At 44.7% G+C, this 23,404-nt stretch overlaps 2 protein-coding genes across 2 annotated transcripts; one reads left to right on the forward strand and one right to left on the reverse strand.

The window, feature by feature from the left end:
- The first annotated feature begins 681 nt into the window (after positions 1 to 681).
- Positions 682 to 3,276, forward strand: LOC123080133 (MADS-box transcription factor 2). Its single transcript, XM_044503021.1, has 7 exons — positions 682 to 989; positions 1,425 to 1,491; positions 1,626 to 1,687; positions 1,769 to 1,868; positions 1,984 to 2,013; positions 2,124 to 2,168; positions 2,775 to 3,276. The coding sequence occupies exons 1-7, from the start codon at positions 802 to 804 to the stop codon at positions 2,910 to 2,912; spliced, it is 630 nt and encodes a 209-aa protein (XP_044358956.1). The 5' UTR covers positions 682 to 801; the 3' UTR covers positions 2,913 to 3,276.
- Positions 3,277 to 3,382: 106 nt separating this feature from the next.
- LOC123080132 (probable receptor-like protein kinase At1g11050) lies at positions 3,383 to 5,565 on the reverse strand. The gene has a single exon (XM_044503020.1). The coding sequence runs from the start codon at positions 5,390 to 5,392 to the stop codon at positions 3,473 to 3,475; it is 1,920 nt and encodes a 639-aa protein (XP_044358955.1). The 5' UTR covers positions 5,393 to 5,565; the 3' UTR covers positions 3,383 to 3,472.
- Between the last annotated feature and the right edge of the window lie 17,839 nt (positions 5,566 to 23,404).

A 23,404-nucleotide genomic window follows, 5' to 3' on the forward strand; every position in this document is an offset into this window, starting at 1 on the left:
GTCGCTCGGACGGATGGCGGTACTTCTTCTTCGAGTTTGTCTGTCTGGACGTAGTTGACAGAGCTCCGGCATAGATTCCTGCCGTCTTCTTGGGACAGTGAGTTTTATAATTTCTCGTATGAGATTTGGTGTCAGGTGTTTTAGATCTGTACAAGGGTTCAACGTTGACGACTGCAGCTCCAAGGCACTAGCCCTTAAGGGCACGTGCACAAAGACTTTCTGGATGTCATCGACAAGGTCAAGCCGGGTCCGATAGGCGGCGGCAGTGACGCGTTGGCGGCTCTCTCTGACCGCAATAGTGGTCGTTCGATGGTCATGGAATCTGGGTGCAATGTTTATTATGTTTGAGATGCTTTGTACTCTGAAGATCTTTTATAAAAGATCTGATGCTTTCGAGAGAGAAAAAATCAATTTTAACTCTTAATCAAGAGCGTCGTGGAGACCTGAGACCGATCACTAATCAAACCAAGACCTTTTCCCCGCTTTTACAGGCTTTCAGCGCTCAATCAAATCAAATCGGACACCGGAGCAAGCAAACCAGCCAACGGCAGCCCGAGCCGAGCGAAGCAAACAGAGCACTTGCCGTTTCCGGCTCCCACCCCTGAACCACCCCGAAAGCCCCCTCATCACCATTCCTCTTCCTCCCATGGCGGCCTCCTTTACTCCTCCTCCGCCCCCTTCCCCACCCCCACCACCACCACCGCCATTCCCCAATCGCACCACGCCGGCACCGGCCCCCAGAGCGCGAGAAGAAACCAGCCCTTCCTGACGCCGCCGGAGGAAGAAGAAGGAGGCGGAGGGATGGGGCGCGGGAAGATCGAGATCAAGAGGATCGAGAACCAGAGCAACCGCCAGGTGACCTTCTCCAAGCGCAAGAACGGGATCCTCAAGAAGGCCAAGGAGATCAGCGTGCTCTGCGACGCCGAGGTCGGCGTCGTCGTCTTCTCCAGCGCCGGCAAGCTCTACGACTTCTGCTCCCCCAGGACCTCGTGCGTGCCGTATCTGCCCCCTTTCCCCTCCTGAATCTCGCTTTTCGTAGTATACTGTTTGTGACTTGTGCGTGCTTTAATTTTTTGACGTTGGGTTCTTCGCTGCTGGCAAATATGCAATCCTTAGCTGCTTGTCGGTGTTTGTATGGGAGTGTACGTTTATAGTCACTGCAGATAGGTAAAATCATAGATTCATATGCTGCTACTCGTATCAATAACTTGCCATGAATGGAATTGGGTTGGTCTGAATGTTTTCTGCTTGACTGGTTTCGTGTACGTTTAGAGAAAGTTTAAGTGGGTAGGACCAAACAACTCATACTCCCCTTTCCCTGGACTGGATGACATTTTCGGAATCTAGAATCACTCGTTTCTGTTAATGGCACGTTTAGCAACCTTTTTATCCCCGTATTCATGCGTCGTTTTGGTGGGACATAGGCTATCAAGAATCTTGGAGAAGTACCAGACCAACTCCGGGAAGATACTGTGGGATGAGAAACACAAGGTAATTCTTGACCTCCAAAACATATCGACGAATGCTTTCTTTCTTCAAGCCTGGCTGAGTGGAATGACCTGTAGTTCAGAAGAAAAAAAAACAGTAGAATGACTTATCCCTGATGGACACATTCAATATTTCAGAGCCTCAGTGCGGAGATTGATCGAATCAAGAAAGAGAATGATAACATGCAGATCGAGCTCAGGTAATTTCTTGGACAGAATGTTTCTTTTTTCCTTGGATGTCCTGTACACTGAGATTGCAATTGTCCATTGCGATGGTACAGACACTTGAAAGGCGAAGATATGAACTCGCTGCAGCCCAAAGAGCTGATCATGATTGAGGAAGCACTTGATAATGGGCTGACAAGTCTGCATGAAAAACAGGCACTATAATTGTTCGATTTGTTGATTAACATCATAAGCATTGTCACCATTGAAATGCTTTTTTTTTTAGATTTTTTTTTTTGGTTTCTGATGCTGCTTTATTCTGTTGGTGCAGATGGAGCACTATGACAGGCTCGTGAAACATGTATGTATGTCCTAGTTTTGCATACACGATTACGTGCTCTGCATATTTTGTTGATCATAATGCAGTTCTTTCAGTCTGCCCTCATCCATTGTTTTATTGGCTAACTGCAGGGTAAGATGCTGGAAGATGAGAACAAGCTGCTAGCCTTTAAAGTGGTAAGTGACCTTGCAGATGGCTCACTTGTGGAGCTTCTATTTGAATAAGCTGCATCTGTTTTCGCTGAAGTTAAGCATGTAAGCTGAAAACTATATTTGCGAACTGTTTAAATGCTGATTGTTTATTTTAATAAAATTTTGCATGGACAAAAACTATATTTGCGGACTGTTTAAATGCTGATTATTTTGATAAATTTTTGCATGAACAATCATCAAACAGTATGCATCATCGGCAGAGGCTGGGGGTAATGGAAGCTTTCCATTTTCTAAAAAAGAAACTTATCAAAAGTAGGTGCATTCTATGTTTTGTTAGCAACATACATGAAATTTCTGAATGAGCTGAATGCACTCACACTCAACGATCCTTCCATCAATAAGGAATGTTGACAATCATTTGGTAATACCACCTGATTAACCATGCAGTCTCCACCTGAATTTTCATTTTAAAAGAGCCCAAAACACGCAAATAGAGCATAGAGTGGGGGATAGGGGCTACAAGTTTACTACACTATGCACGCGCATCATGTACAAGTTATATTTGCATTAGTTGTTACCAAAGGAATCGTGTATGCTGAAGGCTGTCTGTTTTTGTTCATCGTCATCCAGCACCAGCATGATATCGCCTTGAGCGGGAGCATGAGGGATCTTGAGCTTGGGTACCATCCAGACAGGGACTTTGCAGCCCAGATGCCGATCACCTTCCGCGTGCAGCCTAGCCACCCCAATCTGCAGGAGGACAGCTAGGCCACCGACTCCACACCACTCCATCAAATGTATCCCCCACTGGCTTGTATGTCCATCCTGCATTTTGCCAGTTGTATCCTTCGTTTGTTATCTGTTTGGATGAACAATTGAACATGTTATACGTAGTAGCTTGATGATGTGGCGATACAGTCGGGCTCTAGAAGTCGCGCGGCCGCTGCCTGCCGCCTGCCGGTCTGCCCTCACTGTAAGTTTGCACCACCACCGGAGCCGAGATATCAGTAGACTGGTATTGTATCTGCATGTTGTTTCCCTGATCACCGGGATTGCCGGACGGTGAATAGTTTGTAATGATAACAAAAACAGTGTGGAAAATCTTGATTTGATGTGAACTTTATCTCATTCAGCATCTTTCTACATGTTTCATTTGGTATTTCAGCACAAGGTAATGTGGTACACAATCCATTTACACCAAGAAGAAAAAGTATAGTACAATACTCTGAACTTCAGTTACAAGGTGTAGTTTACTGCAGTATGCAAAATGTGAAAGTACATAAACTCCAGTCCAGCTTCAGCTTCATCTATCAACCCCTGACCCAGCCTCACCTGAGCATGTCGCCGAAGTCCAGGAACGGGCCGCTCAGCACCGACGACGCACTGAAGTTGCCTTCGCCTTCGTCGAACGGGATTCTCTGGCCGTACGGCTGCGGCCGGTCCGGCAAGTCCGGCACGTCCACGTCCCCCTCCAGCATCCTCAGCGCCTCCGGCATGGTGGGGCGGCACGCCACCGTGACGTGCGCGCACAGGATGCCGACGAGCACGAACCTCTCCATGGCCGCCACGGTCGCCCGGCACTCTTCCTCCCGAAGCAGAGCCTCCGCCAGCACCTCCCTCGTCCGGCCGGCCTTGACGAGCATCCACGCCCAGTCCGTCACCAGCACCATCCCGGACGGCTCCGCGAGGTCCAGCGCGGGCCGGCCGCTCATCACCTCCAGCACCAGCACGCCGAAGCTGTACACGTCGCTCCTCTCGGTGAGCTGCCCGTACAGCGCGTACTCCGGCGAGAGGTAGCCGTGCGTGCCGGCCACGCGCGTCGTCAGGTGCGACTGCCCGTCCCGGCTCCGCCGTGCCAGCCCGAAGTCCGCCACGCGCGCGCGCATGTCCTCGTCCAGGAGTATGTTGGTCGCCTTGATGTCCCGGTGGTAGATCCCCGGCTTCACGCCGTAGTGCATGTACTCCAGCCCCCTCGCCACGTCGAGGATCACGCTCCTCCGCTGCGCCCATGGCAGCAGCAGCACCGCCCCGTCCTGCTGGTCGAAGATGTAGCGGTCGAGCGAGCCGTTCGGCATGTAGTCGTACACGAGGAGCATCTGCCTGCTGCCATGGTCGTCGGGGTCGTCGGCGTCGGTGATGCAGCACCCGCGCAGCGGCACCAGGTTCCGGTGCCGGAAGTGGCTGATGATCTCCACCTCGTTGGCGAACTCGTCGTCCCCGCCGTCCACGTCCGGGTCCAGCATCTTCTTGACGGCGACCACCGACCCGTCCGCGAGCACGCCGCGGTACACGACGCCGAACCCGCCGCGGCCGATGATGTTCCGCTCCGCGAACCCGCCGGTCGCCTTCGCCAGCGCGCGGATGTCGAACAGCACCGAGCCGGTGTTGGGTCGCTGCCGCGACGGCCGCCGCTCGTCGGACAAACCGCGGTTCTTGCTGCTGATGCCGTCGTGCCGCTTCGTCCAAACGAGCAGCGCTATGAGCGAGACGAGGAGGACGGAGGCGATCGGGATGACGGTTGCGACGGCGATGTTGGTGTGGGTAATGGAGCTCGAGGCATTCGAGGATGCGGGGGATGTGGTGGCGAGAGCGAGGCCGAAGGCGCATGCGGCGGTGGCAGGGGAGGTGGGGCCGGCGGAGTTGGACACGCCGGCGGCGTAGAGGGCGGTGAGGTAGAAGCAGTTGAGGGAGTTGGAGGCTTTGCCGGCGGCAGCTGTGAGTCGAGCCAAGGCATGGATCCCTGCGGCGAGGCAGGCGTAGCAGACGGACGCGTCGGTGAGGTTGGAGCCGCAGGAGGAGTTGAGTTCCCCGGCGGCCGCGCCGCCGACGGCGGCGACGTACTGCGCGGCGGTGGTGACGCCGGCGCAGTAGGACGGGGAGATGGCGAACTGGGACGGGACGGGGAAGCAGGCCGGCGCGAGGGAGCGCGGGAGCGAGAGCGGCGGCGAGGCGATCGCGTCGGAGAAGGCGCGGATGCAGGCGGCCGAGGCCGGCGCGGACGGGAGGCGGAAGAGGCCGGTGGCGCGCAGGCGCGCGGCGAGGCCGATGCCGAGCACGGAGAGCAGGGTCATGCAGCAGGCGGTGACGTTGGACACCGGCGGCGCGCACGGCGCGCGGTCCCACGGGAACGTGCGCACGTAGCCCAGGTCGAGCGGGCACGGCGGCGGCGGGTTGACGCCCCCCGCCGCCTGGCGCAGCGCCAGCGCGGCGACGAGGAGGAGCCGGATAAGCCCCGCGACGGTCGCCATTGGTTTCGGCGGACGAGCAAGCGCCAGAGCGCGAACAGAAGGGGTGAACCGAATCAACCGATCCAGTCGGGTAAATCACTCGGCGTTGGAGTCTATGCCTTGTGGGGGCAGCCTGACAGCTCGGCGTGGGACCCGAGTGGCAGTGAGCGAGTGATCCAGTTTCAGTCTGACTATCTGAGGCGCAGGAGTGGCCTAGCTAGGTTAAAAGCTCTAGCAGATCTCTCATTTCTCGGTTGTCAACCCCAGGTTAAAAAGCTCAACTGTCTGAGCACAGTTTCTCTTCAGGCGCCGTACTGATAGCGGCAGGTCGTCCCGCATGGCGAGGATCATGAGAGAGTTGGTTCCATGTGCACTTTTTCTCTCACGGGGCTCGACACCTTTGCAGCGGCAAATTGATCTGATGATAACGATGCTTGATCAGGCAGAAGAACTGGCTGATCTATAGTTTATCATGTCATCATGTCTTCTGGTCGCCCATCTCCGGTTATCATTGCGCGTAGTGCATGTACTCACAGCACCGGCAATGCTACACACACGGGCTAATACGGGGTCATTACGGGGATTGATCCAGTTGGCAGTTTATGATTGGCCATTAGGGAAAATCGGCCCACACCCCCTTGAAAATGAGCGAAATCACTAATTAAGGAGTACTCGTTGCAAAGAACACTCCACCTTCTCAGGTCGCGACAAGTGGCGCACTGCAAATCAGCGAAATCACTAATTAAGGAGTACTCGTTGCAAAGAACACACCACCTTCCCAGGTCGCGACAACCTGAGAGTTTTTCCTTTTTTCATAGATCCGTTTATTCAAAACGTTTTATCTCTTAAAACGTGTGTCCAAATCTCGAAACGTTTTCACCGTTGGATTCCTCGCGTCGAGATCTTCAAAACTAGAATCCATGTTGATAGGTTTTGACGAACTTTTTTTTTCACGAAAAAAACCGAACGAAGAAACCGAACCGGGAGCACGGGTTTTTTCCCTTTCCGAAAGAGGCATGCCTGTGCCTCTCACGAAATTACAACCGTGCCTCTCGTGGAAGCAAAACCGTGACTCTCATGGAAGGAAAAAAAAACAGAAAACGTGTTTTTTTCGTTTCTGAGAGGCACGGCCGTGACTCCCGTGAAAGCACAACCGTGCCTCTTGCGGAAGCAAAACCGTGACTCCTGTAAAAAAAACGCGTAATTTTCCCTTTCCGAGAAGCACGGCCGTGATTCTCGCAAAAGCACAACCGTGCCTCTCGCGGAAGCAAAACCGTGACTCTCGCGAAAAAACAGAAAACGCGTTTTGTTTTTCCCTTTCCGAGAGGCACGGCCGTCACTATCGCGAAAGCACAACCGTGCCTCTCGCTGAAGCAAAACCGTGACTCTCGCGAAAAAACAGAAAACGCGTTTTGTTTTTCCCTTTCCGAGAGGCACGGCCATGACTCTCGCGAAAGCACAACCGTGCCTCTCGCGGAAGCAAAACCGTGACTCTCGCGAAAAAACAGAAAACGCGTTTTGTTTTTCCCTTTCCGAGAGGCACGGCCATGACTCTCGCGAAAGCACAACCGTGCCTCTCGCGGAAGAAAAACGTGACTCTCGCGAAAGAAAAAAAAAAGAAAAAACGCGTATTTTTTCCGTTTCCAAAAGGCACAGCCGTGACTCTCGCTAAAGCACAACCGTGCCTCTCGCGGAAGAAAAACCGTGACTCTCGCGAAAGAAAGAAAAAAGAAAACGCGTTTTTTTCACGCATTTTTTTTCAAATTTATTTTTGATCGAAAAGCTAAGGAAGACCGGGGGAAAACAAAAACGTCGGAAAACCCCCAAAAAACCGTTTAAAAAGCCAAAAACGCGTGCAAAAAAATAAAAAAACAAAATCCGAAGGGAGCGTCCAGAGCGCGACCCGTGGCGAATGGCTGAGAGCGCGCGCCAAGTGGCGCTGATTGTTGCGGGGCTCCCGAAGGAGCGCTCGTTAACTAGTTGCTCTCAAAAATTAGGAGAGGGGGAGGGGGCTAGTTTAATTAGTTGGAAGGAGCCTGTATTGGGCCCGTAAAGATCCGTGTGTCTAGCATTTTTGCTCACAGCACCGTCGCCACGTTGAGGATCTTCGTTCAGCTCCTTCGCTGCGCCCACAACAACACACGGGGCTTTACAGGGGGATTACGGGGTAGTTAGAAATTGATTGGCTGAGATTTGGTTAAGTGAGGCAGGCCCACCGGTGAAAATCAGATGGGGTCCAATTAGAGTAGAGCATGCAGCCTAGTTCGTGAAAGTCCGCCTCTTTTTTAAAACGAGATGTGGAGACCGTTTTTTCTTTGTGAAAAAAAAATCACGAACGTAAGGCGTAACTTCACAATGACGAAGATGTTAGGGCATCTCCATGCTAACCCTCAAAAAACGTCCTGGATGCGTCCACGGGCAGTGAGCCAACCATCCAACCATGTCCCTATAATTTCAAAGCAAATGCGACCAAACCGGCCTTTTTTCTTGCAACCTGAATGATTTTCATTTAGACCGAAGCATGTTCATTATATTTTTGACATTTCATTAAACAAAATCACATGGACCCCAACATAGTCTAATCTTCGTCGGTGCTCGTCCTCCAAGTCTTTGTTCCCATCCTCCATGTCCTTATTGTTCCCTTCCGTGACCATGTCCGGCGACCGCGACCGAAGTAAAGGTGTGGTCGCCGGTGAGAAAGAGCAGGACATTTGACATGGACCAGCCCACATGGGAATCAAAAGCGCTATTTTTGATTAATAAGAGCACGTATGTCGTCTTCACGGTGTAATTGCCAAATTTCTCAAAGGCCCAAGGAAAAAAAGATCTTCACCGCCTCCCTGCCTGATCAGTATATTCAGAATAGCCTCGACATCCGGAGCGATGAAATTACCCCGAATTAGTTGTTACCGCCACTACCAATTTTCCGAATCAATGAGACCGGAGACCTTTTCAATGGAAGTGTTTTGTGGCTTCAACGAACCAGTTATACAGATCTCCCCAGGGATCCACTTATTTGTCCAGACAGAAATTGAATTCCCATCTCCAGCACACTTAATAAAACCGACCTTGATTGCCTTCCTACGAGCGAAGATCGCCTTCCAGGTAGCTGAAGCAGTAGGAACGGTTGCCTGCATGAAGTCGGTGCCAAGGAATAGCGCCCCTTCAAAACTCTTGCACGTAAGGAGTTAGGATTTGGCAAATAACGCCATCTGTACTACCGAGCAATGCAAGATGAATTGATGCGAGTCCTGAAATCCCCTCCCTTGCATTTCGGTGTTGCCGGATTACTCCAAGAAACCCAATGCATAGACGTACTCATAGTCTGGGGATCACGTGAATAACCAACTTCAAGAGAGTTTCACAACCAGCGCAAGCAAGCAGTTTTTCAGGTCATCCTTGAATCTTTCCACGAGCTCCTCACTGGTGTGCCGCTGGTAATACAACCCACAACATTAGGGAGTCCCAGATACCTCCCACTGAAAGCCTCAACCGATGTCCAATGTTGCTTTCACTATTATGAAGAAAATAGAGCTCTTTTCACTATTATAAAGCATCAACATAGATACTTAATATCTCATTTAGTCGTATGGCTCTCTGGTCTTTCGCATTAATGAAAATCAAACTGTCATCAGCAAATAATAAGTGAGTGACCCATGATGATCTATAAGTGACTCTTATACCTTTGTCAACAAAATCCTCCATCATAAAACTAGTACAACAACAAGGAAATACCCTCAGCACAAAGCAAGAATAAATATGGAGAGATGGGACCCCCTTGCTTTAAACTTTGGAACGGGGTGAAATAGGGTAAAAGTTCTCCGTTGACTCTCACGAGAACATGAGACGAGACACATTTCATATGATCAATCTCAGAAAGCACATAGTAAAACCTAGCTTTGTAAAAAAAACTCGACCCAAGGGGAGAGAAATCCCGAAGGCATTATAGTGTAAGGTCAAGAAAAGGCCCCGAACTTCGGCTTGCGCAACGCAAAATATACGCAGCGAACACATTGACTTCCACAACACAAGTATACACAACGAATGGGCTTTTTTGTGAGAACGAGGATTTGAATCTTGGTTGGTAGCCCCACTTGAGGAGGTCTTTACTACCGTGCTAGACGCACGTTCTCAAACCTAGCTTTGTTAAGATAGCTAAAAATAATGCCATTCAATTCTATACTTCATCATGTCTAATTTCACCACACATTTCCCCCCCTTGTCATCCACGGGTACCACACCCTCGTGTGTGTAATTTATCCCCTGTAAGCCGGGGATGACCGTCGACTACCTCATATTCCTCATAATTTGCGTTTCTTTCCTTTGTCCAAAGGTAAAATTCATCATCTCTTATTTGGTGCATCAGATCTGCGAGTTGGAACTCAGGATGTCACCGACGAGATCAAGAAAAAGCACTTCGGTGCCGCCGGCCGTAACTGCACTACCTCTTGAGCACTGCGTTGGTTTTCCCTTGAAGAGGAAAGGGTGATGCAGTAAAGTAGCGTAAGTATTTCCCTCAGTTTTTGAGAACCAAGGTATCAATCCAGTAGGAGGCCACACTCAAGTCCCACACACCTACACAAACAAATAAGAACCTTGCAACCAACGCGATAAAGGGGTTGTCAATCCCTTCACGGCCACTTTCAAAAGTGAGATCTGATAGAGATGATAAGATAATATTTTTGGTATTTTTATGATAAAGACTAAAAGTAAAGAAAGCAAAATAAACGGCGAAAGTAATAGCTTGCTGACGGAAGATTAATATGATGGAAAATAGACCCGGGGGCCATAGGTTTCACTAGTGGCTTCTCTCAAGATAGCATAAGTATTACGGTGGGTAAACGAATTACTGTCGAGCAATTGATAGAATTGAGCATAGTTATGAGAATATCTAGGTATGATCATGTATATAGGCATCACGTCCGTGACAAGTAGACTGACTCCTGCCTGCATCTACTACTATTACTCCACACATCGACCGCTACCCAGCATGCATCTAGAGTATTAAGTTCATAAGAACGGAGTAACGCTTAAGCAAGATGACATGATGTAGAGGGATAAACTCATGCAATATGATATAAACACCATCTTTTTATCCTCGATGGCAACAATACAATACGTGTCGTTTCCCCTACTGTCACTGGGATCGAGCACCGCATGATTGAACCTAAAGCTAAGCACTTCTCCCATTGCAAGAAAGATCAATCTAGTAGGCCAAACCAAACTGATAATTCGAAGAGACTTGCAAAGATAACCAAGCATACATAAAAGAATTCAGAGAAGATTCAAATATTGTTCATAGATAATCTGGATCATAAACCCACAATTCATCGGATCTCGACAAACACACTGCAAAAGAAGATTACATCGAATAGATCTCTAAGAGAATGGAGGAGAACTTTGTATTGAGATCCAAAGAGAGAGAGAAGAAGCCATCTAGCTAATAACTATGGACCCGAAGGTCTGAGGTAAACTACTCACACATCATCGGAGAGGCTATGGTGTTGATGTAGAAGCCCTCCGTGATCAATGCCCCCTCCGGCAGGACGCCGGAAAAGGCCCCAAGATGGGATCTCATGGGTATAGAAGGTTGCGGCGGTGGAATTAGGTTTTTGTGGTGCTCCTCGATGGTTTGGGGGTACGTAGGTATATATAGGAGGAAGAAGTAGGTCGGTGGAGCCACGAGGGGCCCACGAGGGTGGAGGGCGTGCCCGGGGGGTAGGCGCGCCCCCTGCCTCGTGGCCTCCTCGTCGGTTGCTTGACGTCCACTCCAAGTCCTCTGGATCACGTTTGTTCCAAAAATCATGTTCTCGAAGGTTTCATTCCGTTTGGACTCCGTTTGATATTCTTTTTCTGCGAAACACTAAAATAGGCAAAAAACAGCAATTTGGGTTGGGCCTCCGGTTAATAGGTTAGCGGTCGAAGACCTAGGGCAATTTGAGGAAGCCCATCATTGGAATATACAAACTAAGTTCTATAATGTAAAATTCCCACTAGCATATGAAGGTGACAACATAAGAGACTCTCTATCAATGAAGATCATGGTGCTACTTTGGAGAACAAGTGTGGTAAAAGGATAGTAACATTGTCCCTTCTCTCTTTTTCTCTCATTTTTTTATTTGGGCCTTTTCTCTTTTTTATGGCCTCTTTTTTTTCCTTTTTTCTATTTTTTTTATTTTTCGTCCAGAGTCTCATCCCGACTTGTGGGGGAATCATAGTCTCCATCATCCTTTCCTCACTTGGGACAATGCTCTAATAATGATGATCATCACACTTTTATTTACTTACAACTCAAGTATTACAACTCAATACTTAGAACACAATATGACTCTATGTGAATGCCTCCGGCGGTGTACCGGGATATGCGATAAATCAAGAGTGACATGTATGAAAGAATTATGAAGGATGGCTTCGCCACAAATACGATGTCAACTACATGATCATGCAAAGCAATATGACAATGATGGAGCGTGTCATAGTAAACGGAACGTGGTAAGTTGCATGGCAATATATCTCGGAATGGCTATGGAAATGCCATGATAGGTAGGTATGGTGGCTGTTTTGAGGAAGATAATGGTGGGTATATGATACCGACGAAAGGTGCGCGGTATTAGAGAGGCTAGCAATGGTGGAAGGGTGAGAGTGCGTATAATCCATGGACTCAACATTAGTCATAAAGAACTCACATACTTATTGCAAAAATCTATTAGTTATCGAAACGAAGTACTACGCGCATGCTCCTAGGGGGATAGATTGGTAGGAAAAGACCATCGCTTATCCCCGACCGCCACTCATAAGGAAGAGAATCAATAAATAAATCATGCTCCGACTTCATCACATAACGGTTCACCATACGTGCATGCTACGGGAATCACAAACTTTAACACAAGTATTTCTCAAATTCACAACTACTCAACTAGCATGACTCTAATATCACCATCTTCATATCTCAAACAATTATCAAGTATCAAACTTCTCATAATATTCAATGCACTTTATATGATAGTTTTATTATACCTATCTGGGATGCTCATAACTTTAGGACTAAAATTTTAACCAAAGAAAATTACCATGCTGTTCTAAAAGAATTTCAAAATAATATAAGTGAAGCATGAGAGATCAATAATTTCTATATAATAAAACCACCGCCGTGCTCTAAAAGATATAAGTGAAGCACTAGAGCAAAAACTATATAGCTCAAAAGATATAAGTGAAGCACATAGAGTATTCTAACAAATTCCGAATCATGTGTGTCTCTCTCAAAAGGTGTGTATAGCAAGGATGATTGTGGTAAACTAAAAATCAAAGACTCCAATCATAAAAGACGCTCCAAGCAAAACACATATCATGTGGTGAATAAAAATATAGCCCCAAGTAAAGTTACCGATAGACGAAGACGAAAGAGGGGATGCCTTCCGGGGCATCCCCAAGCTTAGGATTTTGGTTGTCCTTGGATTTTACCTTGGGGTGCCTTGGGCATCCCCAAGCTTAGGCTCTTGCCAATCCTTGTTACATAATCTATCAAATCTTTACCCAAAACTTGAAAACTTCACAACACAATACTTAACAGAAAATCTCGTGAGCTCCGTTAACGAAAGAAAACAAAACACCACTTCAAGGTACTGTAATGAACTCATTCTTTATTTATATTGGTGTTAAAACTACTGTATTCCAACTTCTCTATGGTTTATAAGCTCTTTTGCTAGCCATAGATTCATCAAAATAAGCAAACAACACGCGAAAAACAGAATCTGTCAAAAACAGAACAGTCTTTAGTAATCTGTAACTAACGCAAACTTCTGGAACTCAGAAAAATATACCAAAATGGGACGACCTAGATAATTTGTTTATTGATCTACTGCAATTTGAATCAGTATTTTATCACTTTCTGGTGATTTTTAACAATTGTTTTCGTGAACAGAAATGTTCTGGAATTTTCAGCAAGATCAAATAACTATCATCTGAGAAGATCCTATAGGTTTAACTTGGCACAAACACTAACTAAAACATAAAAACAAATCTAAACAGAGGCTAGATGGAAGAGTTATTCCTAAATAGAACCAAAAAGCAAAAAACTAAAATAAAATTGGGTTGCCTCCCAACAAGCGCTATCGTTTAACGCCCCTAGCTAGGCATAAAAGCAAGGATAGATCTAGGTATTGCCATCTTTGGTATGCAATCCATAAGTGGCTCTCATAATAGATTCATAAGGTAATTTAATTTTCTTTCTAGGGAAGTGTTCCATACCTTTCCTTAACGGAAATTGGAATCTAATATTCCTTTCCTTCATATCAATAATTGCACCAATCGTTCTAAGGAAAGGTCTACCAAGAATGATAGGACATGAAGGATTGCAATCTATATCAAGAACAATGAAATATACGGGCACATAGTTCCTATTTGCAACAATAAGAACATCATTAATTCTTCCCATAGGTTTCTTAATGGTGGAATCCGCAAGGTGCAAGTTTAAAGAACAATCATCAAAATCACGGAAACCTAGCAAATCACACAAAGTTGAATCGTGGAAACACTAGCACCCAAATCACACAAAGCATAACATTCATGATCTTTAATTTTAATTTTAATAGTAGGTTCCCACTCATCATAAATTTGTCTAGGGATAGAAACTTCCAATTCAAGCTTTTCTTCATAGGATTGCGTTAAAGCATCAACGATATGTTTGGTAAAAGCCTTATTTTGACTATAAGCATGCGGAGAATTTAGCACGGATTGCAACAAGGAAATACAATCTATCAAAGAGCAATTATCATAATTAAATTCCTTGAAATCCAAGATAGTGGGCTCATTGCTATGTAAAGTTTTAACCTCTTCACTCCCACTTTTATCAATTTTTGCATCAAGAACTAAAAACTCCGAATTTTTGGGACGTCTTCTAACTAAAGTTGACTCATCTTCAGTCCCATCATTATCAAGATTCATATTGCAAAACAAAGATTTAATAGGAGATACATCAATAACTTTTAGATCTTCATCTTTATTCTCATAAAAATTAGAAGAACACGCTTTTACAAAGCAATCTTTCTTAGCACGCATCCTAGCGGTTCTTTCTTTGCACTCATCAATGGAAATTCTCATAGCTTTGAGAGACTCATTGATATCATGCTTAGGTGGAATAGATCTAAGCTTCAGAGAATCAACATCAAGAGAAATTCTATCCACGTTCCTAGCCAACTCATCAACCTTAAGCAATTTTTCTTCAAGCAAAGCATTGAAATTCTTTTGTGAATTCATAAACTCTTTAACACTAGTCTCAAATTCAGAGGGCATCTTATTAAAATTTCCATAAGAATTGTTGTAGGAATTACCATAATTATTAGAGGAATTACTAGGGAACGACCTAGGATTAAAGTTTCCTCTATACGCGTTGTTACCAAAATTATTCCTACCAACAAAATTCACATCCATAGATTCATTATTATTCTCAATCAAAGTAGACAAAGGCATATCATTAGGATCAGAAGAAACACTCTTATTAGCAAACAATTTCATAAGTTCATCCATCTTTCCACTCAAAATATTAATTTCTTCTATCGCATGCACTTTTTTACTAGTAGATCTTTCAGTGTGCCATTGAGAATAATTAACCATAATATTATCTAGGAGTTTAGTAGCTTCTCCTAAAGTGATTTCCATAAAAGTGCCCCCCGCGGCCGAATCTAAAAGGTTTCTAGAAGCAAAATTCAATCCGACATATTTTTTTGTATAATCATCCATAAATTCAAACCATGTGTAGGGCAATTACGTATCATTAATTTCATTCTCTCCCAAGCTTGTGCAACATGATCATGATCAAGTTGCTTAAAATTCATAATATTGTTTCTAAGAGAGATGATCTTAGCGGGAGGAAAATACTTAGAGATAAAAGCATCTTTGCACTTATTCCAAGAATCAATACTACTTTTAGGCAAAGACGAAAACCAAGTTTTAGCACGATCTCTAAGCGAAAACCGGAATAGCTTTAACTTAACAATATCATTATCCACATCTTTCTTCTTTTGCATATCACACAAATCAACAAAGCTATTTAGATGGGTAGTGGCATCTTCACTAGGAAGGCCCGCGAATTGATCTTTCATGACAAGATTCAGCAAAGCAGCATTAATTTCACAAGATTCAGCTTCGGTAAGAGGAGCAATCGGAGTGCTAAGAAAATCATTGTTGTTGGTATTGGCAAAGTCACACAATTTAGTATTGTCTTGAGCCATCGTGACAAGCAAGCAATCCAACACACGAGCAAACAAGAACCAAGCGAAAAAGAGGCCGACGGAAAGAGAGGGCGAATAAAATGGCAAGGGTGAAGTGGGGGAGAGGAAAACGAGAGGCAAATGGCAAATAATGTAATGCGAGGGATAAGAGTTTGTGATGGGTACTTGGTATGTCTTGACTTGTGCGTAGACTCCCCGGCAACGGCGCCAGAAATTGGCTTGTTGACGGGAGATCAAATCTTGACTTGACTTTGCGTAAGCCTCCCCGGCAACGGCGCCAGAAATCCTTCTTGCTACCTCTTGAGCACTGCGTTGGTTTTCCCTTGAAGATGGAAGGGTGATGCAGTAAAGTAGCGTAAGTATTTCCCTCAGTTTTTGAGAACCAAGGTATCAATCCAGTAGGAGGCCACACTCAAGTCCCACGCACCTACACAAACAAATAAGAACCTTGCAACCAACGCGATAAAGGGGTTGTCAATCCCTTCACGGCCACTTGCAAAAGTGAGATCTGATAGACATGATAAGATAATATTTTTGGTATTTTTATGATAAAGACTAAAAGTAAAGAAAGCAAAATAAATGGCAAAAGTAATAGCTTGCTGACGGAAGATTAATATGATGGAAAATAGACCCGGGGGCCATATGTTTCACTAGTGGCTTCTCTCAAGATAGCATAAGTATTACGGTGGGTAAACGAATTACTGTCGAGCAATTGATAGAATTGAGCATAGTTATGAGAATATCTAGGTATGATCATGTATATAGGCATCACGTCCGTGATAAGTAGACCGACTCCTGCCTGCATCTACTACTATTACTCCACACATCGACCGCTATCCAGCATGCATCTAGAGTATTAAGTTCATAAGAACGGAGTAACGCTTTAAGCAAGATGACATGATGTAGAGGGATAAACTCATGCAATATGATATAAACACCATCTTTTTATCCTCGATGGCAACAATACAATACGTGTCGTTTCCCCTACTGTCACTGGGATCGAGCACCGCATGATTGAACCCAAAGCTAAGCACTTCTCCCATTGCAAGAAAGATCAATCTAGTAGGCCAAACCAAACTGAAATTCGAAGAGACTTGCAAAGATAACCAATCATACATAAAAGAATTCAGAGAAGATTCAAATATTGTTCATAGATAATCTGGATCATAAACCCACAATTCATCGGATCTCGACAAACACACCGCAAAAGAAGATTACATCGAGTAGATCTCCAAGAGAATCAAGGAGAACTTTGTATTGAGATCCAAAGAGAGGGAAGAAGCCATCTAGCTAATAACTATGGACCCGAAGGTCTGAGGTAAACTACTCACACATCATCGGAGAGGCTATGGTGTTGATGTAGAAGCCCTCCGTGATCGATGCCCCCTCCGGCGAAGCTCCGGAACAGGCCCCAAGATGGGATCTCACGGGTACAAAAGGTTGCGGCGGTGGAATTAGGTTTTTGTGGTGCACCTCGATGGTTTGGGGGTACGTAGGTATATATAGGAGGAAGAAGTAGGTCAGTGGAGCCACGAGGGTGGAGGGCGCGCCCCCCTGCCTCGTGGCCTCCTCGTCGATTGCTTGACGTCCACTCCAAGTCCTCTGGATCACGTTTGTTCCAAAAATCACGTTCCCGAAGGTTTCATTCCGTTTGGACTCCGTTTGATATTCTTTTTCTGCGAAACACTAAAATAGGCAAAAAAACAGCAATTTGGGCTGGGCCTCCGGTTAATAGGTTAGTCCCAAAAATAATATAAAAGTGTACAAATAAGCCCATTAAACATCCAAAACAGAATATATAATAGCATGGAACAATAAAAAATTATAGATACGTTGGAGACGTATCAGTGGCGTCTTCAGGCGATGGCGGCGACAGCTCGGCAGCCCTCCCTCTCCGGCTTCTGGCGACGGCTGATGCCTCCTGATGCTCTGGGCCTTCGAAGTGGGGGCGTGATACGTCTCCAACGTATCTATAATTTATGAAATATTCATGCTATTATATCATCTGTTTTGGATGTTTATGGGCTTTATTAAACACTTTTATATTATTTTTGGGACTAACCTATTAGCCGGAGGCCCAACCCAAATTGTTGTTTTCTTGCCTATTTCAGTGTTTCGAAGAAAAGGAATATCAAACGGAGTCCAAACGGAATGAAACCTTCGGGAGAGTTATTTTTGGAACGGAAGCAATCCAGGAGACTTGGAGTAGACATCAGGAAAGCTTCGAGGAAGCCACGAGGCAGGGAGGCGCGCCCTACCCCCCTGGGCCCCTCGTGGCTCCCCTGATTGACTTCTTTCGCCTATATATATCCATATACCCTAAAAACATCGAGGAACAAAATAGATCGGGAGTTCCGCCACCGCAAGCCTTTGTAGCCACCAAAAACCAATCGGGACCCTGTTCCGGCACCCTGCCGAAGGGGGGACCTCTCATCGGTGGCCATCTTCATCATCTCGGCGCTCTCCATGACGAGGAGGGAGTAGTTCACCCTCGGGGCTGAGGGTATGTACCAGTAGCTATGTGTTTGATCTCTCTCTCTCTCGTGTTCTTGAGGTGGTACAATCTTGATGTATCGCGAGCTTTGCTATTATAGTTGGATCTTATGATGTTTCTCCCCCTCTACTCTCTTGTAATGGATTGAGTTTTTCCTTTGAAGTTGTCTTATCGGATCGAGTCTTTAAGGATTTGAGAACACTTGATGTATGTCTTGCATGTGCTTATCTATGGTGACAATGGGATATTCACGTGATCTACTTGATGTATGTTTTGGTGATCAACTTGCGGGTTCCGTAGCATTGTGAACTTATGCATAGGGGTTGGCACACGTTTTCGTCTTGACTCTCCGGTAGAAACTTTGGGGCACTCTTGGAAGTACTTTGTGTTGGTTTGAATAGATGAATCTGAGATTGTGTGATGCATATCGTATAATCATACCCACGGGTACTTGAGGTGACATTAGAGTATCTAGGTGACATTAGGGTTTTGGTTGATATGTGTCTTAAGGTGTTATTCTAGTACGAACTCTATGATAGATCGAACGGAAAGAATAGCTTCATGTTATTTTACTACGGACTCTTGAATAGATCGATCAGAAAGGATAACTTTGAGGTGGTTTTGTGCCCTACAATAATCTCTTCGTTTGTTCTCCGCTATTAGTGACTTTGGAGTGACTCTTTGTTGCATGTTGAGGGATAGTTATATGATCTAATTATGTTATTATTGTTGAGAGAACTTGCACTAGTGAAAGTATGAACCCTAGGCCTTGTTTCAAAGCATTGCAATACCGTTTGTGCTCGCTTTTATCACTTGCTACCTTGCTGTTTTTATATTTTCAGATTAGAAAAACCTATATCTACCATCCATATTGCACTTATCACCATCTCTTCGCCGAACTAGTGCACCTATACAATTTACCATTGTATTGGGTGTGTTGGGGACACAAGAGACTCTTTGTTATTTGGTTGCAGGGTTGTTTGAGAGAGACCATCTTCATCCTACGCCTCCCATGGATTGATAAACCTTAGGTCATCCACTTGAGGGAAATTTGCTACTGTCCTACAAACCTCTGCACTTGGAGGCCCAACAACGTCTACAAGAAGAAGGTTGCATAGTAGACATCAAGCTCTTTTCTGGCGCCGTTGCCGGGGAGGTGAGTGCTTGAAGGTATATCTTTAGATCTTGCAATCGAATCTTCTAGTTTCTTGTTTTATCACTAGTTTAGTTTATAAAAGAAAACTACAAAAAAAATGGAATTAAGGTTGCCTCATATGCTTCATCTTTTTAATGTCTTTCGTGAAAATGATGGGAAGAAAAATTGGGCTCAAGTACTAGAAGAAGAGTTACATAGAATGCTTGGCATAAAATATGTGAATGATGAGCATGATTGCAATATTGTTAGTATGAATACCCATGATGCTAATGATATGCAAAGCCACAAGCACTACAACATGACCCCTCATATAGCAACGCATTTTTCCGTATCTAAATGTCCATATATGCGTTGCTAGCATCTTTACCAACGGTTTTGGATGCGTAGCCTTATCCAGTGTTGCTAGCGCATAATGCAATGGTTATACTTCCGTTGGTAAAAGGAACCGTTGCAAGAGTACAACACATAAAACCGACTTTTACAACACTCATATATGTTGGTGGTTAATGTCCAGGAATTCAAATCTCATCTACAGTATTTCAAATCCCATTGCTTGGCCACAAAGAATTTGCAATGCTTTAGGTGTTTTACATATAAAATGTGAATAATATTTTATATATTGCCAGTAATTAAATTAATGCTCCACATAATGGTGATAAGTATGTATATCAAGTCGGAAGAAAAAATATACGCACGACAGGAAGAAATCATATATTGAAAAAAACTGTGGGATTACAATAGTTGATATTACAGGAGGAATAACATCCAAATGTGATGCATAACCTGAATATTCTCTTGACAGCAAAACTTAAACTAAAATCATCCATCAACATCCCTACAACTTAAACTAAAACTTAACCGAGGAACATCATCCAACAGGAAAAGCATCCCTACAACTAAACTAAAACTGAGAACAGCCATCATCATCTCCATCGTGAACCGGGAACATCATCATCATCATTGCAGTATACTTGCCACGCACCCATATAATCATCCGTATATCTTTTGAATCTACAAACAAAATAACAAAATGAACTGGTAATACACAATGCATTGACATGATGCAAATAGTGATGGGTTGCCCAGCAAATAGGAAACATTACTTCTTACAATGGGTCATTACTTTCGAAACATTGGTTGCCCGCCTAGATTACAACTATTACAAAGAAAAGTTGCGACCTGAAAGTATTCCCTTACAACTCAATATACTACTTCAGGTCACAAAACAAACATAAACAGACTCGGAGTAAAATAAACAGATGTGGTTGTGGCCTAAAAGCAAGCCACTAATAACATAGTACCTACTTAGTTGACGGATTAAAAACATAATAGATACTGCTTGTATGGAACAGTGCAAGCGACATAATCGGAAATTCAGAAATTTACAAACCATGACAGCAAGAGTTCATGAGGGTAATTCAGCAATTTATGTATCAAAGTGGTATGAGCTCAGTGGTCACTTTAGCAATGTACAAATCAAAAAGGCAAGAGCATCTAAGAAGAACATTACTTGCATTTCCGTCTTCGCAAACAGTTAACATATGGAGATCGCAGACAGTTACCAGAACTATGACCACGGACACTGCTGTATCTTGGACAAATCTACTCGCAGCTCCAGCCGTCCGTGATGTCGCCTCCATCTCGGCAGTGCCGGAAGGGATGAGTGCGGCGCCTCACATTAAATTACACACAACAATAGGTACACAATTGGCGAGATAAGAGTACATAAATAGTTGAATAAGAGCAGAAAAGAAGGCTGAAAAATGGTTAGAGCTAATATAAGCAATAAAGGAATAAATAAATAATCACCTCAACGAAAATAGTCTTAGTTGAAGGTAAAACTCAATGATGTACTATGAATGTAGAGACTGGCACATTGAAACCCACCGAATGGCATTGAGTATTTCTTTCTTCGGAAACCTGCGCACAAACAAACAGTGAGCCTCTATTTAACGAATGACTAATATGATGATTAACATTGAGCTGCTGCCGGTGTATATGTGCGTGTGCTTGCTGCAAGCTTTAGTATATGAATGTTTGCACATGAACATGCATAAAGCTCAGGTGTAGGTTGCATCTAAGTGGGGTATTGGGATTCAGTTTTTTTACACTATGATGTACAGTGGTAGTAGATAAGTATCTTTTTTAGATTAGTAGATAAGTACTTGGCATAGATGAATCCTTTGCATTGACTTGACCCAAGTGCATATATAATAACTGCATGCTATGAGAGCAGTGGCGGAGCGTGACCAAAACACAACAGGGGGCCAAATCCATCTAAAAACACACAATATGCATGAAAAAGCTACTCATCATAGAACATGTGTAAGCGATAATTTGTAGGGATCCCATAATTATATGACTAAATAATATGTCGTTTCCATTGTTGCTATATATCTAAATCAGGAATTTATAATGCATCAAATTTTCCAACATTTAACCGATGCAGTGGACATCTATATGAATAAATTATCATCACACCTCGCTTCTCAGTTACTCTCTCCGTTCCAATAAAAAAATAGGACATACACTTTCTGTAGTAAACTAACCAAGCAATTAGCCAGGCAAGCACGAAGCACCAACCAGCAGTGTCCGAGGCGTTTGGTTTCAATCAACAAGGAGCCGCAACCCAGCAAGAGGATTAAGGTCCAGTGCGCACAAGTGCTGGTGCGTCCACCGTCCGGCGTGGTGGCTTGCCGGCGTCAGCGGCATGCAGCTCCAAGCCTCCGACCGATAAGAAGGGGATAGACAAGTCGATAAAGAGGAGGAGCCAAGGAGGTCATCAGACGAACGGACGAGTTCGCAATGGTCGGCCGCTCAAATCATGTCAGCGGACGATGGTTCACAATAGCTGTGGCCTGGTAGCGATCTAGCCCTGCAGTAGCAGTCTATCGGAGCCGTGGAGAATCGGGGATGGACGCTGTTCCTAGACTGCTACTGGGCATTATCTCCTGGGCTGTGCTAAAGTAGTGAATAAACTTGGTATACAATTCTTTTTGTAATATTTTGGAAGGGGGGGTCGTGGCCCAGTTTCGCCTCCACTACCGTCCTCCAGTGTATGAGAGGACAATCACATAACCAAATGACAAAGAAAATGTGTACTGTCTTATTTATCAGTGTTCTGAATCATATCAACAGCATCAAAGCAACATCACATAAGAAACAATGTGGATTATTAATTCACCTGCTCACTAAACACAAAGATGTACGTGCTTTCCCCAACAGGTCCACGTCCACTAGTATTTGCGCTGGACGTGAAAGCCACCATTAGCAAGCTACTACCTCCACCTAAATAACCTGACCATCAGACTCCCAAAAAGTGTGAAATTGCAACAAAAACTTTGATTAGTAACTCATCAAAACTGCAATACAGAGATCTATTAAGACTGGATCCCTCCTTAAATATTGCAACTCTTGTAATAGACTATTTAACATGGGGTTCGCATATATGAAGTAGTGCTTCTCTACATATTAAAAATAGAAAGGATTAACGACTCATCTATCAAGGATGGATGAGTTAGCACTTAGCAGCGTATAAGAATTTTTAAAAATTTGATGCTCCATTGATATCTAATAATTACTAATTTAATAGAGTAGCAATCAGTGCATAAATGTAAATCAACGGAGATCGGAAGTCAGTCTACAGGCCTATCAGTGTTCGTCAATGAATTGCAAGGGACAAACTTTTTTGACAGGGATTAGCAGCAATAGAATCGAGGGTGTATACCTAGACGTCTACAGGAGAAGAGAAGAACAGAGGTTAGAGAAAGGGGAAGAGAGAGGCCAAAGCCAGGGGAGGGGATTCACTCACCGGACGAGAGGACGACATGGCCACCGGCGCCTGAGTCATGATACGTCTCCAACGTATCTATAATTTTTGATCGTTTCATGTTATATTATATTCTGTTTTGGACATTATCGGGCTTTATTATACATTTTTATATTATTTTTGGGACTAACCTATTAACCGGAGGCCCAACCCAGAATTGCTGTTTTTTTGCCTATTTCAGAGTTTCGCAGAAAAAGAATATCAAACGGAGTCCTAACGGAATAAAACCTTCGGGAACGTGATTTTCGGAACGAACGTGATTTAGAGGACTTGGACCCTACGTCAAGACATCAACCAGGAGGGCACGAGGTAGGGGGGCGCGCCC

Source organism: Triticum aestivum, chromosome 3D (assembly GCF_018294505.1).
Source record: "Triticum aestivum cultivar Chinese Spring chromosome 3D, IWGSC CS RefSeq v2.1, whole genome shotgun sequence".
NCBI lineage: Eukaryota > Viridiplantae > Streptophyta > Magnoliopsida > Poales > Poaceae > Triticum > Triticum aestivum.

Coding starts and splice junctions, on each gene's coding strand:
- LOC123080132 (XM_044503020.1), bottom strand. CDS start 5,392: ATGGCGACCGTCGCGGGGCTTATCCGGCTCCTCCTCGTCGCCGCGCTG.
- LOC123080133 (XM_044503021.1), top strand. CDS start 802: ATGGGGCGCGGGAAGATCGAGATCAAGAGGATCGAGAACCAGAGCAAC. Junction 990..1,424: donor TTCTGCTCCCCCAGGACCTC/GTGCGTGCCGTA, acceptor GGTGGGACATAG/GCTATCAAGAATCTTGGAGA. Junction 1,688..1,768: donor AACATGCAGATCGAGCTCAG/GTAATTTCTTGG, acceptor GCGATGGTACAG/ACACTTGAAAGGCGAAGATA.